Source organism: Protopterus annectens, chromosome 2.part2 (assembly GCF_019279795.1).
Source record: "Protopterus annectens isolate FY-2018-M chromosome 2.part2, PAN1.0, whole genome shotgun sequence".
Classification (NCBI taxonomy): domain Eukaryota; kingdom Metazoa; phylum Chordata; order Ceratodontiformes; family Protopteridae; genus Protopterus; species Protopterus annectens.
The window spans coordinates 353,784,813-353,801,354 of record NC_056730.1 but is presented as its reverse complement, the minus strand read 5'-3'; the positions used below and the strand labels follow the sequence as shown (position 1 = coordinate 353,801,354).

The following is a 16,542-nucleotide window of genomic DNA, read 5'->3' as shown; positions in this document are numbered from 1 at the left end:
CTGGCCTCTTGAACTCAGGTGTCCAACGCTCCCATCTTTCTACGCTTCAGTTCATCATAGTGGTGACGACACTGCTCACCAGTGCAGGGCATACCAGTAATACTGCTAAGTTCCCTGTCCAACCAATCCCAGGTCTCAGCCTTACAGTCTGAGCCCTGGTAATCATCTTGCAGTAGCCTAGGTTCATAATTACATATCAGGAGTCCCAACAAAAACCCTAGACTCCTGCACACCCCATCTCTGTGGCCAGAAACGCACACCCTCACCAACACTGTCTGGCATACTGACAGTTAGAAAGACTCTGAACAACTGTTGCAGAATTCCCATCTATTGGTTTTAATATAGGCCTGTTTTCACTGCATTACACGTCATTCAGCAACATTCAAAAAAGTGCCATGTTGCTTAGCATCATGCAAACTAGCTAAGTGGAGCTGAGCATCACAAAAACTCGCAAAACCATGGCTTTAGCAAAGCTTAGCAGCACAAACATTAGTAGCCATTAATCATGTTTAAGCAGTGCTTAGTATTGAGCAGCTCTTCCAAATGTAAAAGTTTTATTTTTAAATTAAATGGAAATTTACATTACATTAAGCAAATGGTGTATCTGCTAAGGACTTGAACCTAGGACCTGCAATGCTTTAGGCCGTCACTCTACCTATTTAGCTACTTCAGTGGTATATAAACTAGTACACCTTCACATATACTACTAAGCTACTGTGCTGTGCAGCACAAACAGGTTTAAACATAACCAGAAATAAATAATTAATTACTTCCGGTTTCTATTTTTAGATGTCTGGAAGGGGACTGCTGTGTATGTGTAAGTGCAGCTTGGCATTGCTGTGCTCCATGCTGCACCGCACAAATGGGCATTAAAAAAATAATAGATATGATTAATTACATTCGGTTTCTATTTTTAGATGTCTATCAGTCTATATGTAAGTGGACATTAAAAAAAGAGAAAAAAAAAAATAAAGTTAGAAATTTAAAACACAAACTATTAATTCACAGCACATTTCAACAGTAGCAGGGAACATTACAGTGAGCCTCACCCTGTACATAACCTCTGACCAGGCTTCCACGACCACTGGATAGCCTCTACACTTCTGTCTGCACGACTCAATATCCCTGCTACTATGCTCCCCCTCGGCAGTGCCCCATAAATAATATGCAAGGTGCACTGCCGAGGGGGAGCCACGGCTGTGTACATGGGTACATTTGTGTAGGCTCTACACAAAACCTACACAGATTTTATTGAATCCTGGAGAGTGTCTAACTGTTAGTAAAGACTGTTATGGTTCAGTTTTCTAAGTTCAAGTACAAATTTGATGGAGCAGTTTGTATTCAGTCCTGGGTGCCAGTAAGCTTTTAGGTGAATTTGCCACTCTGGTTCCTTTTTCTCAAGTATAGCTCCTGTATTGCCTTCAATTGTTCCAGTAGTTACTTTCTCCAGTATGTGGAACACAAATTTCTCAATTTTTCTGCAGTGTAGAGCATGTCTAGTTAGTGGATTATTAAGATGTCTTGATAAGTGTTCAGTATCCCTTACCTTTAGGAAATTGATAGTCTTGTCTATGTAGAATGATCTACATGCTGTGCAACTGTCCTTGTAAATGACAAACATGCTTTTACAGTCATCTCGTGCTGTGCTGTAATAACTCTTTTTTTTAGTTCGGACAATAAAAGCTGTTTCTCTTACTCATAAAGTCACTGTACTTGTACCCTGGACACATGCAGGTAAAGGTGCCAGCATTTGACTCTGTAGTTGGCAAAGTATGTCTTTCTGCAAATCTTCTAATATTTCGCCCTTTAAGATAGATGAAAGCAGGCTCAGGGTCAATTATTTTATTAATGGACTGATTTCCAATGCTGATTCTCCAGTTTTCACGCATAGGACATTTTATTTGCAGTGTTCTTTGAAAATATGAGAATCATACTTCTTTTGTTTCTCTTTGTCAGTATCATTCAATGAGCTCACTATATTAATTTGTTTTATTCATAAGAACAACCACCCAACTCTATTCAATCCATCATTCTCATAAAGCATTTTGAATCTTATTCATTTCTTGAAAGGATAAATTCTGTTGTATGGAGGATGTTGGTGTTATCAGCTTAGAGGAGTGCCATCTCTGTCAGCTACTTTGCAGTAGCCCAAAGAAAAATTACCAACCAGGCAGCTCAGAATTGTATCCCTGGGATAATTGTATTGGCTGTGCCCCTTCTACGAATTGACTGTTATCTGCCTGCTAGTGTTATGACCCTGCACAAGTTACTAACCCAGAAGGTCACCTTTACCCTCACTCCAGCTCTGTCCAATTCATTACACAATTCCTATGTAGAACAATGACAAAGATCAAACTAAGCTATATTTAATCACAGTGATTCACATCCCTGGTAATCCGGTCAGGTATGTTTTAAGTTACCTTACTAATATGATTCTATAGTATCTGGATTATATTTTTAGTTCCACCACTACAGTTACAGTCATGCATCTGTATTTTCAGCCATTTAACTCCTCCTCCTTTGAAGAGAGAAATTCACTGTCTCACCTCCAATCTTCTGGAACCTTCACCAGGAAACATAATGACCATGGGTGCCAGTCATGTGGAGAGTATATCCCATATATTTTTACTATCTGAAAACATAGAAAATATATGTCTTAAGGGAGCTAAAAGAACACAACCAGTTATTTTTGTATTTGAATAATATACCCTACTAAGCATATTATACTTAATTTGCTTGTTTTTTACCTTCAGTCACAGTACTGCTATTCTTTTTATTCCTACCTAGACTATATGGTTGTATTAGTGAAATGTATAATGTGTATTTTTCATTTTGTACTTGTATCTGAGATTGAATCAACATTTGTATCTGTATGTTGTATATGTATCGTACTGTTATCTGTAAATGTGGAGCTTTTCTCCCCAGACCTCTGCTGAAAAAGAACATTTTGTCCAGACAGGCTTTCACAGTAAACAAATGTAAAATAAAATAAAAAACAAATAAAAATAGCTCATTTGGTTCCATTGTTTATACATCGCAGTTTTAAAACAGAGCTATTTTGTTTGGACTCTTCTCTGGTTTAATACTGTTTTAATACATGTTATACTATTTTTAGCAGCTATACATACAATAGACTGATTACTGACTCCAAAATCTCTATATGTGTACACCAAGGACCAGAGGCATAGCTAGGGTGGACTGAAGGGACAGCTGCCCTGGGTGCAAAGCATCAGGGGGTGTAATAGAAAGGTGTCATGCTGATCTGATCGGTCTTCAGAGCATTATCAGCATTCAGAACTGAGTATTGCATTTGCAGTCAGAACTGAAGCATGTTAGCATTCTGTGTATGGCATATACCCTAGCAGCAGCTTGTTACAATTGTAGCAAGCAGTATTCTATAGTTTAAAAGGAAAGAAGAGTTTTTTTGTTAAATTCACAGTTGAGGGGCATATATCATGAAGAATAGACCTGGCTCCTGGCTGCTTCCTTAGATGAACATGCCAGATCAGGGAACAGCCTTTTTTTACTCCTCAAGTCAAAAGTTTATGGAGTCAGGGCAACAGATCAGAGATTGTCACTGACACCATAATAGTTAACTATATCTCTGCTAAAGACACTAGTTTCAGAAACTATTAACTAAGACCTAGCTCAATGGCATTTTCTGTCTAGAGGTCTGCTATTGCTAAGTTTGCTGCTGCTGCTTCCTATGTAATCAAAGCACCAGATGGCCTGTTCTGGAAACTTGAAAAGATCCTCTTAGGTGGGTGGGATAAAACACTTGCAGAAGAAAAGGACTGGGGTTCCTATCTCATGATCTTGAGTTCATCTTCAGCTTCTGTCATCCTTAGAAGGTGTAATGTTAAGTGCAGCAGGGAATGCCAACTTTATTTACTTTTATCAGCTGCATCATAGGCTATTTCAGTATGAGTGAATGTTGGTGACCTGAGTCATAAGGAGGTGTAGCTACAATTTGTCTTAGGCCCTGTCAACTAGTGTGGGCTGGAGGGAGCCTAAAAAGGTAAACCAGGAAGTCTTTTGGGCTGGCACCTGAGGTTATAGCTCAGTACAGACAAGTTGAAGCAGTTCTGTTATCTGTAGCTTCTCTAATTCAGGCCAGTGGTGCAGTGGACCCGATAGCAGATGTGTTAATAATGGGAGGGTGGCTGACATTGAAGGGGATAATGTCAACAGTGACCGCCTCAGGTGGACTCATCTCAGGGGTACTGATGGTAGAGGAAGACTGATGTTTGGAGGAAGCCAACATCCCTATCAAAAGTTGTCCATGACTCAGATACAGAAGGCCAGTGTTGGGGTAACCTACACTTGGATTTTGCAACGTTTTGGCACTGGTGTGGCTGATGATGGCTTCCTATGTATTGCAAGAAAAACTGCTGAGACCACTGACTGTGTGATAGTCAAGGTAAAAAATGGAGGGCAGAATAGAGCTTGACCTAAAGTGACAGTGCTATGAAGTGCTAGAAGAAATGCTTGCCAAGATATCTTAGTGTCAGGAGAAAAAAGTTGTGCCTTCTACACCCAAAACATTTTAGATTAAAATGCTGCATTTATCCTTGCCCTTGTAAAATGATTCATTGCTGAAAACTGTTCACAATGGCACAGACTATATCCTCACTTAGCAAATACATAAAAAAAAATATGCAGTCATGTTTTTTTTAAGTTTTTTTTGGAGTTATACAATTTTTTTTCATGTTTTCTTTTCTTGAAGTTTGTCATCTTTATTATGGCTTATATCAGACACTTTGCTACTTTACTTGTCCTAGGTTGTCCTCTCTATTAGGATCTCTGATGTATGCTCCGGTACAAGTAAAGGCTGGTCTCCAGTATACTTTCCTGATTCAGATCTGCTGCAGAACTCATAATGTATCAAATTTAGTAACACTCACTGTAAGTCAATGATCCTGCTACTTCCATTGTGCTAACATCTGTAGTTCCATACTAGCTCTTGTTTTGTCAGCTGTTTCTTTCTTTGTCATATTATCTCTCTTAACCTTGGGGATGCAGTACTTGGACCATGCAAAATGAAGTAAGGTCAGGATCATAGGCATAATTATGGTGGGGCAAAGGAGATGGCTACCGTGGGTGCAAGCTTCAAGGGGGACCCAACTGGCAATGCCAGTGATGTAGGTGTGCAGTAGCAGCATTTAAAATTTAATGCAGATACTGCATTTATGGCTCGGCTCAATTGCTTAGTGTGAGGCGAGTGTTTGATAGCAATTGTAGCAAGGTGCTTTTTCAAGGTTTCTCAAGTGGCTTCTACACTTCTAAGAACAAGAGAAGAGGAGTTTTCTTTTTTTTTTTGATGGGGTGCTGGTTTGGGGATTTAACTGCAATTCTGGGATACTGTGACAGTCAAACAACCATTGTACACTGAAAAATCTTCATTAGACTGTCAGCATTCAGTGTTTTATTCTGTATAGGAGAGAAAGAGAGTGAAACTGGAGAAAAGGGTCTGTACATATCAAGATACATAGAGGTAACAAGAAACTGAAAGAGAAAGTCAACGTTAAAGGCTATTCAAGAGGCAGAAAATGCCAGTACTGACTATACATTTCTTTTAACAGATCTATTTACAAAGTGGAGGAAAAGACAAGATGATTACATACATTGCATTGTCAGGAGAAGGAAAACACAGATCCATTCAGTCCAATTTATAACCTATTGCCCTCCTGAGTATGTAGCAATATGCAGTATTGGTGTACTGAGACTAGCAGATAATGTGGTATATTCAGCAAAGTGAATATGTTAGCCACACGATAGCAGCAGTTGTGCAATTACAGCAGGAGCTAATCTCACCAATGCCATATAGTGCATCTGCCTCACAGAGGTTTTGAAAACTCATCTGTCACTGAAACTTCTTATATCTTATTCTTCTATAAATACACACTAAATGTTAATAGTCTTAAATACACATAGTGAAAAGGTCAGAGAAGAAGTCAGACACAGAGAAAGAAATAAGCAGCAGTTCATAACAAGAATAGCCACAAATTCAGGTGGTGGTGCTGCGGTAGAATTGTCGTCTCACAGTAAGACATTGTCCTGTTCGATTCTCAGCTAGAGCGTCTTCTGTGTGGAGAGATGTGTGAATGGGCGTACCTTCGTTGAAGGTTGTGCGTCAGGGACGGCAACTCGGCATGTAAAAATCTACTGCCAATCATTAGCGGACCGGAGTTCCGCTGTGGCAACCCCTAACCGGGAAAAGCCGAAAGACACAACAACAACTAAAGTTCCATTTATGTGGTCTGACTGATAAAAAAATGACCCAGAAAAACAGTGGTATAGCATATAAAAAGGACTGTAAAATAGGAAATGTTCAAAATAGCTTTTGCTGAAGTAGTGAAGCTTTATAAAAACCATATAAACAAAACAGATCGTCATAGAAAGCTATTATGGTTCTCACAAAATGGCAGTAAAATTTAAAGAACAAGTGATAATATTCAGAAAGTACAAGAGAACACAGTGAATAAGACAGGTAGAGATTTGTGGTTATTTTTGAATTATGTCCATTCAGGGCAGACCTATTTGACAGTTGTGCATTAAATGTTCATATTCTGTCAGAAACTCTTCTTCAGCAGAAACCCCCTATAAGGTGTTTTTATGTAAAGAGAGAAGAAGCTGACTGCAGTCACTCTAATCCCAATTTGAAATATTTCAGAAGCCACTGCACCTCCGAGAAATGCAGCTCGCTGTGGTTTTCAGTCATCTCTGCAGTTTGTAGCAGTGTTGCTGTGAAAAAAAAAATGTTTTTGAACAATCCAAAAATTAACACATTTCCCAATTTCAGAGCAAGACTATGAACATAACCGATAAAGCTGGAGGGAGCAGGGAAGAAGTTAGTCAAACTGAGAAAAATGTAGTTTACACTGACATAAAAGGAAGCAGATATCCTCCATAACATTTTGTAGAGCCACTGATAAACAGTTACACACCATGAGAAAAGAGGTGATTTAACAGGAAGCCAGTGGTGGCTGGTGACTTCAAATTAAAGGGGGGGGGCTGCAGGAGACAGCTGAATGGGTAGGGCCAATGAGAAGGGGTGTGAGCAACTAGAAAGGGGTGGGGCTATGCTCAAAACCACAACAATTGGAACTTTAATTAAATACGCTGCCCTGGGTGCCAAACCGTCATTACGAGAGTCCAATCAAGACAAAATGAAGTGTAAAAGAAAAAAATATTTCAATGCATTGGCTACATGAAAACTTACTTAATATCTAGATGGAAACACAAAGGTTGTGAGGCATGAAAAAATAAATTGCTTTTTAAATACATTACTGGAATGCCAGTTAAAATCAAATATAAAAAACAAGCAGCACTCAGCTCAAACCACTTCTCCTTGCACTGCAGTTCTAATTATAACTTATATTCCGCTTTATAAAATTACCAAGTAACATGCCAAAAGTAAGAAACTCTGTGATACCCCCACTTGTAAAAAATGTTTCTTATCCAAAAAAGACCTGCTGCCTGACAACAGCTATCTACTTGTTCATGGGGAACACATGATCAAAGTAAAAAATGAACAGCAAACAAGAAACAAGCTCAGGATAAATTGCTTAAAAGATTACTGCACAAGTTATGGACCACACATGATAGATTGGCATTCTGTTTAGTTTACGGGTAAAGCCTGCAAAGATAACTGCAAGTCTCCAACAAATGTAATGAGCTTCTGAAAATACTGTAATCCTGCCCTTTATTACAAATACTGTCATATGCATTTCAATACCTAAGGCTTATACGTTATCTAGTTATGTAAATATTCTCTGCATGGCAACAGTGAAAAGGCTTTCAATGTTGCTAAGTCTTTGACAGTATGCTTATCAAAGCTTACTTGCATCTTACAATCTCCGACAAGCTTACCTGATGGTCATTAAAGCATTGCTACTTTAATACAGAGAAAAAGGGCACTGCAACAGCATGCATTTTCTGAATAATAAGAAGCATAAATCAACAGTATAAAAATATGACAGAAAACTAGAACATTCTGCAAAATCAAAGACAGATGAAAAGCCACGGTCGTACTTGTGGTCTACCTTGGATGGGGGAATACTCTGCACACTTACACTGCATAACTGCTCCTTGCCTTGCTTGGACACATCCAGAGCCACTACAATGGGGAGTGGGGTGCAACAAGTAGATCACAGTTTGAAATGTCTTTGGCTGACGGTGATGGCTCTGACACTCATACCTCTCAACCTCAGAGCAAGAAATCTGGAGAAAGTCATACATAGAAGTGGGACACAGGCCTAAAAATAAAAACAATTTTTAAATTTTGCTCTTATAAATTTAGAAAGGTAATAGAATAGTAGTAGGTCTTGCATTAGTATAAATTTTTGAAGGGTATGAAATCTGAAACTCAAATGTCTGCCATTATTTTCTAACTTCAGTCTTTAATGATTTGTTACTAATTTGCTAGAACACCTCAATTTTATGAAAAACAGACCAAATATATTATACAAAAATATAAAATTGCCACACAATATAGCTGGGAACCTGTCAAAAAAGGGACACCTTTTTAAAATTAGTACTGTTAACTTGAGCAACTAACAAAATAAGAGCATCTACATGCATTTCTGAAATAAAAGTAATCTATAACTCTGATCATTACAGTTATTTATAATTGTAAACCCTCCATGTTTTCTTCCAAAATTGCCATTTTGCAGAGGGATTATTAGGGGGAGAGCAACATTTTGAGCCAAAATTGGGGACAGTAGAGAGGTTTGGATATTCCTAATTCTACAAAGCAATTTATTTGCACGTACCTCTCAACCTCTTAATGCAGGAAATCTGGACAAGGCCAAATATATTGGGGGAACATACAAACAGTGCATACAAATTGCTCTTGTATAAACTTAAGACAGTTGATCAAATAACAGGTCTTGCTTTAGCATGCATTTTTCTGAAGGTTATGACATCTGAAACTCAATGTCTGTCATTATTTAGTGACTTCATTCCTAAATGATTTGGCAAAAAAACAAAAATTTTATGAGGAACAAACCAAAAATAAGAAGCAAAAATCTATTAATTCTGCAAAATTCTGGACAGTTGAGAGGTATAGTTCAGCCGGGGCTGTCTGAGTTTGCTGCCCCCCCCCTCACAAAATCATGGTCGAATGGAGCGACAACAGTCAGGAAATCCTTCTATGTGGCACACCTCATCACTAAGGGCTTTTCATCCAGAAAAAAGGAGGTCATTGTTCCACTGTAGTCATTCCTCATTAGACCCATTATAGAATACAATGCCCCATTTGGTAAGTACCTCTCAAGACATCTGCAACAACTGGAAAGGTCGCAGAAATACCTCACTAAAAGAATCACAGGCCTAAAGCAGATGCCCTACGCTGACCACCTTAAAAAACTCCAGCTATACTCTGTCCCATATCATCTTTTCAGAGGCAATCTCTGCTTAACATACAAGGCCATGTCAAACCCAGAGCTGTTGGACATGCTACACTTAAAGAAATCCCAATCCCTTAGAGCCACATGCTCCAGTGATCTAAACCTTGTCATCACAATAAACAAAACATGCTGGAGAGATAGGTTCCTGACCCAGAGACTCCCCAGACTCTGGAATAGATTGCCCATACATGTCAAGCAGAGTGCCTCTTTGGCCCTCTTCAAAAGGAACCTTGACGATTGGATGGGAGAAAGGAAATTCACCCCGGGGATCACGTCAGTCGCCCTGCTAGACAGGGGTCCAGGGAAGTAAATAGTGTGGGAAGAAATAACCAGGGAATTGTTATGGCTTGGCTTGTATAGGTCCTAGGGCTGATAGCATAGTACCAACCTATGAACCTATGAGCATCCCCCCTGCAGCCATTCCAATGTCCCATTCCTTGGTTATTTCGCCCCATTTGCATAAAACTGTAATGTGCATACTGCTTTACTTCTGCGATGATATGGATTTCATTTGAAAGTTTTATTTTATATTTTACAGCACAAACCCTAATAGATATCTGCTAAACAAAGCAATGCAGTCTCACAATGAAAATAGACTTAAAATTAAAACTTCTCTGCCCTTGAAACTCACATTCATTGAAACAGCATTGAAACCCACATTCAAAGAAAATACATTTTGCCAGTGGTAGATAAAGATTAATTTGGGGCTGTTTTCAAATCATAGGCCCCTTGAACATGAAACATACACATGCTCTTTGATACACCTTCCTGACTGTATTAAATTATATTCCTTGTACAATACAGTACAGTTGTTAGAGGGAATTTTAAATTTATTATTTTGAATATTTTTCCAGTAAACAATGAAACAAAATGTGTGCACCAATAATGATAAAACTTCCCAATTCAGAACATTTCCATCATAAAAGTCTACTCAGACTTCTGCAGTCCACCAGTATCAGTAAATATGCACGATCTCTGAAGAAGTAAAAGTCATCTAAATAATTCCATATTAAAGAAATCGGTTAACTAATGAAGAGGTTACTGCTAGCAAACAACTTTATATGTAATTGTTTCATCTACAAATAAAGTGCCTGTTGCCCTTGAGGAATAAATTGCCTATGTTGCATTAAAAAAATGATAAGCTAGTAATATCGCAATAGGGAATGGATGGCAAACTGATAACAGGTTCAAAGTTACTAGGTATCTTCACCAAAGAGGACTGCAGCATTCATCCCCTTTACAACAGAGTACAGTGTCAGCAATGCATCTACCTACTGTGGGAGTAGAACTCACAGTCTTCTGCATCAAAAGCAAGTACACTACCTGTTGTGCTATTAACAATGTAAGCAGACTTAGCATAAGCAGCATTAAACCTTTGTTGCCCTGCAGCTCTCAGCTCCTTGAAAAATCTACTCGACACTCAGTTGTATTTCTGAACTTTGCAGCACAAGAAATCTGGAAAAAGCCAAAATTTATTTTGGGGGGGGGACAAAAGCCCATAAACTAGGGACACATTTTAAACATTGCCTGTATAATGTTGGAACGTTGCTGGAATAAAATGATGTGTTACCACCATACATTTCAGTGCCAAGTATTGAACCCAGGACCATGTGGAAAACAGTCAGAGCAACATACCACAATGCCAAATCATCTATTTTTTTATGAAAGAAAGGAAGACTGAAACTTAAATGGCTACCATTTAGTGAATTCAGTTCTCACCATAGCTGTCAACATCTTAGCACAAAACACCTGAACAAAGCCATTAATGGGGGAATGCAGCCCCCAAACATATTCATTGAGTTCAGTTATCACCATAGCCGTCAACCTTGGCACAAAAAACCTGGACAAAGCCAATAATGGGGGAATACAGTCCAAAAAATAGAGACAAATATCCATTGAGGACACCAGAGCAAACACGCACAAACACAGGGAGAACATGCAGACTCTACACAGAAGGCACCCCAGCCAAGAATCAAACCAGACAACCTGTAGCTGTCAGGCAACAATGCTACCACTGCACCACTGGCTGTGTTAAGTAACAAAAATACAGAAACCACATATTTTTTGAGGAACAGAACAGAACAAATATGAGGCAAAAATCTGCAAATGTTTTATAAATGGTGGTGGGTAGGGAATTCAGGATCTTGTCACTTGGACCTAGGTTACAGGGTTCAAGCCTTATTCTCTACCCACCACCATGTAGCAACTGGAGCTTTTTTACACACACACTCCTCCATAAACACCCTACCTGTCTCTGTCCTCCATAATACACACCCTACAATCCTGTACTCTGCAACAGCCCAGCTAAGTCCTCCATAGCCATGCTGTTGGGTCCCCGGGAGACATGAGGAGGCTAGAGCCTCCAGCCTGCGGGTGATGCAGTCCAGTGACCTTCCAGTCTGTGTGGTCATCACTGCACAGACCTCTGGGCTGGAAGGGTGGAGTTTCCTGCCTTCCCTATCTGGACTGCCTAACAGAGCAGTCCAGAGCTCAGGAATGAGCACGCATGAGTGCGTGCGTGGAGTTCTGGTCTGCCTAACACAGCAGTCAGGAACTAAGCACACATGCGCGGAGTCCAGAAATTTTTTTAATTTTATTTTTTATGTTCCACGGTGGGGGAAATTATTTTATTCATTTTACAGTTGGGGGGGCTGCAGTCCTATAGCATGAGCCGCCCCTGCAGGAAGCTATGAATAACAAAGAAGTGGTAGTCAGAAGACAAGTGTATTAGACAGGTATTTGTTAAGTATTCACAAAAGAGAAATAGGTGGGAATCCAAACAAAAAAAAAATTCTGATGAGGCTGATCCTCTGCTCTGGCCCTTTTCATTGTCTTACTGGTAAGACTAGCAACAGTTACATCTGTAGCTATGCGCATCACCTTTAAACTTAAGCTCGTCTGCATTAAGTACTCACATTCATCTGAAACAGATTTAACTGGCAAGTTTCCAATGGAAAGTTTGAACCTAAAAAGGGTGAAAATGACAACAAAGTATTGTCATATGTGCGGAATAATGAGAATTCATGGAGTCATGTTCACCTTGTAACATGCAATGTGAAATTCACAAATTCATATGTAATAAATCGTTTTTTGGTTTTTGTGGTGGTCCTCACTCGTTTTTATTTCTATACAAAGTTGTTTTTTCGTGTTTTGCTTATCGAGTTGGACCTTCAGATAGCAGCGGTTTCTTCTTTATATATCATAAATTCATAAAAATCTAAAATTGTTTGACAGTCATTAAATTATGCTAAAATGCAGTTGCTAATAAATATTTCTGTTTGTGTGTTGATGTTTCAGCTTGGATTCTTTCAAAGAAAATACAAACAGATGAAAGACATGGAAGGCCCTAGTGAAGATCAAAACCTTGATGCAGCAGATGCCTGAGTTCAGTATGTCTTCTGCAATATTGTTCTCTGCTGTGTTGCAACTTCTGCAGAACTTTGCATAGTGTATCAAAAAGCACATTTTCACCATGGGACATATAAGATACACAATGATGTTTTTAGGAATTTTTATTAGAAAGTTTATATTTTTTGTAAAAAAATGACTATTAAATTTAAGGAGGACATATTGTTTAGGTTTGTAAATAAAAGCAAGCATTTTGGGTGTTCGCTAGGTATTGCAAATTGTAACAAAGAGGTAATATACTCTAATCAAAAATTCTTGCTTCTGCCACTCTCACGATACCTTTTTATTTTAAAGTGACTGTCCAAATGATGAAACTAAAACGAAAGTGCCACTGTCTACATTTGATGCATTTTTTGACAGAAACATTATGTTAAGGATAACCTTTAGAGCCTGACTGAACATCTTTGTGGTACTTTTCTTGGGAGGTTGTGTCACTTGTGCCTTGTTCCTAGGTTAGGGTTGTGTCACTTGTGCCTTGTTCCTAGGTTAGGGAACACTGGGTGCAACCCGATCCCCACTTATCAATCCAGTAAAGTCTGAAAAGTGAATCAACATTCCTTTAAAGTCTCACCTAACCACAAGTTGAATAATGCAATTGTCAGCTTAAGAGTGAGATTCTCTAAAAGTTGGTATAAGCTGTTTTACAAATACTTCAGTAGAAGGCTGCTTTGTGATGGGAAACTACAGTGGAGTAGCAGAGAATTAATGAAAGCTTGCAAAGCCTTCTTCCATAATGTCAAAAAATATCTACACTCTGTATCATTCCATTTTACTGCTAACATTTTTCTCTGTTCTTTATGCACATATTGACATCTGTAGCGTTTCTCTTACTCAACATCTCTGGCTTTTTTTATGAGCCCCCAGTATAAGTCTATAGACATTAACTAAGCTGGACATACTTTTCTTCGCGCTGCTATTGAATTACCAGCTCTAAGTGTGTCAGTTATTTTAAAAATGTGTTAATAACAAGGTGTGTATTTATTTGCCTAAACAGGATATTACATATTTGTATTATACGATAAATATAACAGAAGCTGGGATGGAGATATTTTTACTACGGGTTACCTGAATGAAAGTAGGACTGTGAAAAAAATGTTTTATACCACCTGTGAATATTTATTCCATTTTCATAAGTTTGCATTTCGCTATTCAGCCTTTCAAAATTGTAACATCTGTAATTTGCATCAGAAAGATATTTCTAAGATTTTTCCAAGTTAGAATTTATACAAAGTTAAAGAGACTTTATTCGTAATGTTATGTAAAGTTTATTTTAATAAGTGTGCACTAACAAGAAAATCTATTCAGAATTTTGTGGTATGAACAGTACATTATTGTATCAGTGCACAGCTTTTGTCTCTATACTTCAAAATCTGAATATATATATATATATATATATATATATATATATATATATATATATAATAAGTAAATACTTAACTATGGAAACTGCTGTATTTCATGTGTCTCTCTCTTTCTCTCACACACACATGGATACATATGCATATAACACTTTTTCTACAAGGCTGCCAGGATAACCGTTTAAGGTACTACCTATCTAAACAGAAACTTTTTCAACTAAAAGTCTGTTAATCCTTTGATAACTGAATACACTTACACTTTTTAAAGCAGTAAAGTGCCAAACTTTTTGTAATTGAGTGAAACACTTGATATGTGAGCAGTGTCTTTAACTGTTTCACTTTGTTTTTCATTATAAAGTAGTTTTTGTGTATATTTTCTTTGCTGAAGTCTTGTACTGATGCTTACATGTAGGCACAAGTTATTATCATAAGATGGTAGCCAGGTGTGTGCAGTGTATAAGTATTCTTAACAATGATGTGCACAGTGTGTGAATGTTTACATGACATTGCAAGCCATTACTAATCCTGCGGCTTTAGTTGTGGTGGTGCTGCATGGAAAGGAGTATAAATCAACACACAAAAGAAGCTGTACACTGCACAGAGATGTTTACTGATCATCCATTCAGCCCACTATACACAGCATCAGTGTCCTTTTAGTGCCAGGTAGAGTGGTTCTAACTGACCAGAGAAGAGTAAAGTATCTCATTCAGGATATTCTGAGAAATCAGTATCACTGAGTACCTGCTAACATCATGCATGCAGAAGGTGAGGAAAGAATATTGCACTGAATATTAGGAATAGGTCAAGTTTTTTTTTGAGCATTCTGAGAAACCTCAGTACCCAAGAAGATAAGAACCATATGGGGTTTCCACCAAATTTATTTTATTGTACATTTTGTCTCTCTGAACCATATCTGTAGATAATTAATTCAGAGTCACCCTTACAGGGTCGGTGGGATGCCATACCATTTAAAGAGTTTGGTATAAAATATTCTGTAATGTATGTATTGTAACTTCATATCCATAGAGAGCCAGTTGAAAACTAGTACTACTAGTTAACAATGGTAGAAACTAACCTGCTGTACCAGTTATACTAGACTAGGTGCAGCTGGGCCTACCCACGCAAAGTGACAGGAGTGGGGGATGATACAACAGAAAGGAGTGTGGAAAAGGGAAGGAAATAAAGGAAAAACAATGAACATGTTGCAGCGATGAGCCAATGGATGTTCTTCATGTTTCACTGTTGCAGTCATTACATTTGGGTAATCTGCTGGCAGGTTGCCCTCAGTCAGCCTGATTAACAAAGTCTTGGGTCCTGCGTCAGTTGCTGAACCTTCTTCCATGACGTCAGGTCATCAGGGGTATAAAACATGCAGCCAATGCCATTACATCAGTCTTTCTTGCCACGCGGTGCCCAAAGCAGAAGCAGTTCGCAAGTACCAGTCGGCTGACTCCTGAAATTTTCGTTTTCGAGTTTCAGAACCAGTCTTCAACTAAAAGCTAAGTGCCCCTTTGGGGAAACTTTTTCTTGCTCCTTACCAATGTCAGTAAAAGTTAATAATTGTATTACTTGTGGGAAGCAAATACCTCATAAGGATTTTCATTTGTACTGTATTCCTTGCCTAGGCTCTGACCACAACGTACCTTGCTGTTGGTTTTGTGTTAAATTTAATCAACGTACTATTAAATGTCAGTATATTTTTTCTTCAAGACTTTTTCTGGTACCCAGAAAAGAAAAATCATGACGTCCAATTCTGGACTTATCTACTCTAAACATATTTCTGGACATTCCAAAATTCAAGATGCTGACTCTTCAACAGTTACTTCCTATGATGCCTGGTTGGTAACTCTAAACTTAAAAGAGGCTTACCTGCATATCCCAATCAGGGAATCTTGTGGAAGATACCTCTGCTTCAAAGCAGGCTACTTGCATTACCAGTTCTCTGCACTGCCCCTTGACTTATCTACTGCACCCAGGGTCTTCACAAAGTGCCTGGCTCCAGTAATTGCATTTTGCAGGCAAAGAAATATTCAAATATACCCATACTTGGACGATTGTCTAATTCAGGCAGAAAACAAGGACATTCTTGTAAAGCATCTGGCATTTGTAAAAAGGGTTCTAACTTGTCTTGGGTACACCATAAACGAAAAGAAATCACAACTCGTACCCTCTCAAAAAATTACATTCCTGGGTGCAAGCTTGAATACAACTGCCCAGATGGCTTACTTTATGCCAGAAAAGCAAATTCAGTTGGTGACGTACTTCAAACAGGTGGCCACAAAAACTCTGCTATCTGCAAGACAAATTCTGCAAGCCTTGGGGTTCATGGCCTCCTGCATTCTTCTAATTCCATATGCAAGACTGCA

General features: G+C 38.5%; 1 protein-coding gene across 1 annotated transcript in view; it reads left to right on the top strand.

Annotated features, from left to right (window-relative positions):
- ITGA2 (integrin subunit alpha 2) overlaps window positions 1-14,165 on the top strand; it is a 2,089,078-nt gene extending 2,074,913 nt beyond the window's left edge. The window contains exon 29 of the mRNA XM_044064418.1: window positions 12,708-14,165. Within this exon, the coding sequence (XP_043920353.1) occupies window positions 12,708-12,794 (87 nt within the window). The 3' untranslated portion in view covers window positions 12,795-14,165. The remainder of the gene's footprint in view (window positions 1-12,707) is intronic.
- Window positions 14,166-16,542: the final 2,377 nt, after the last annotated feature.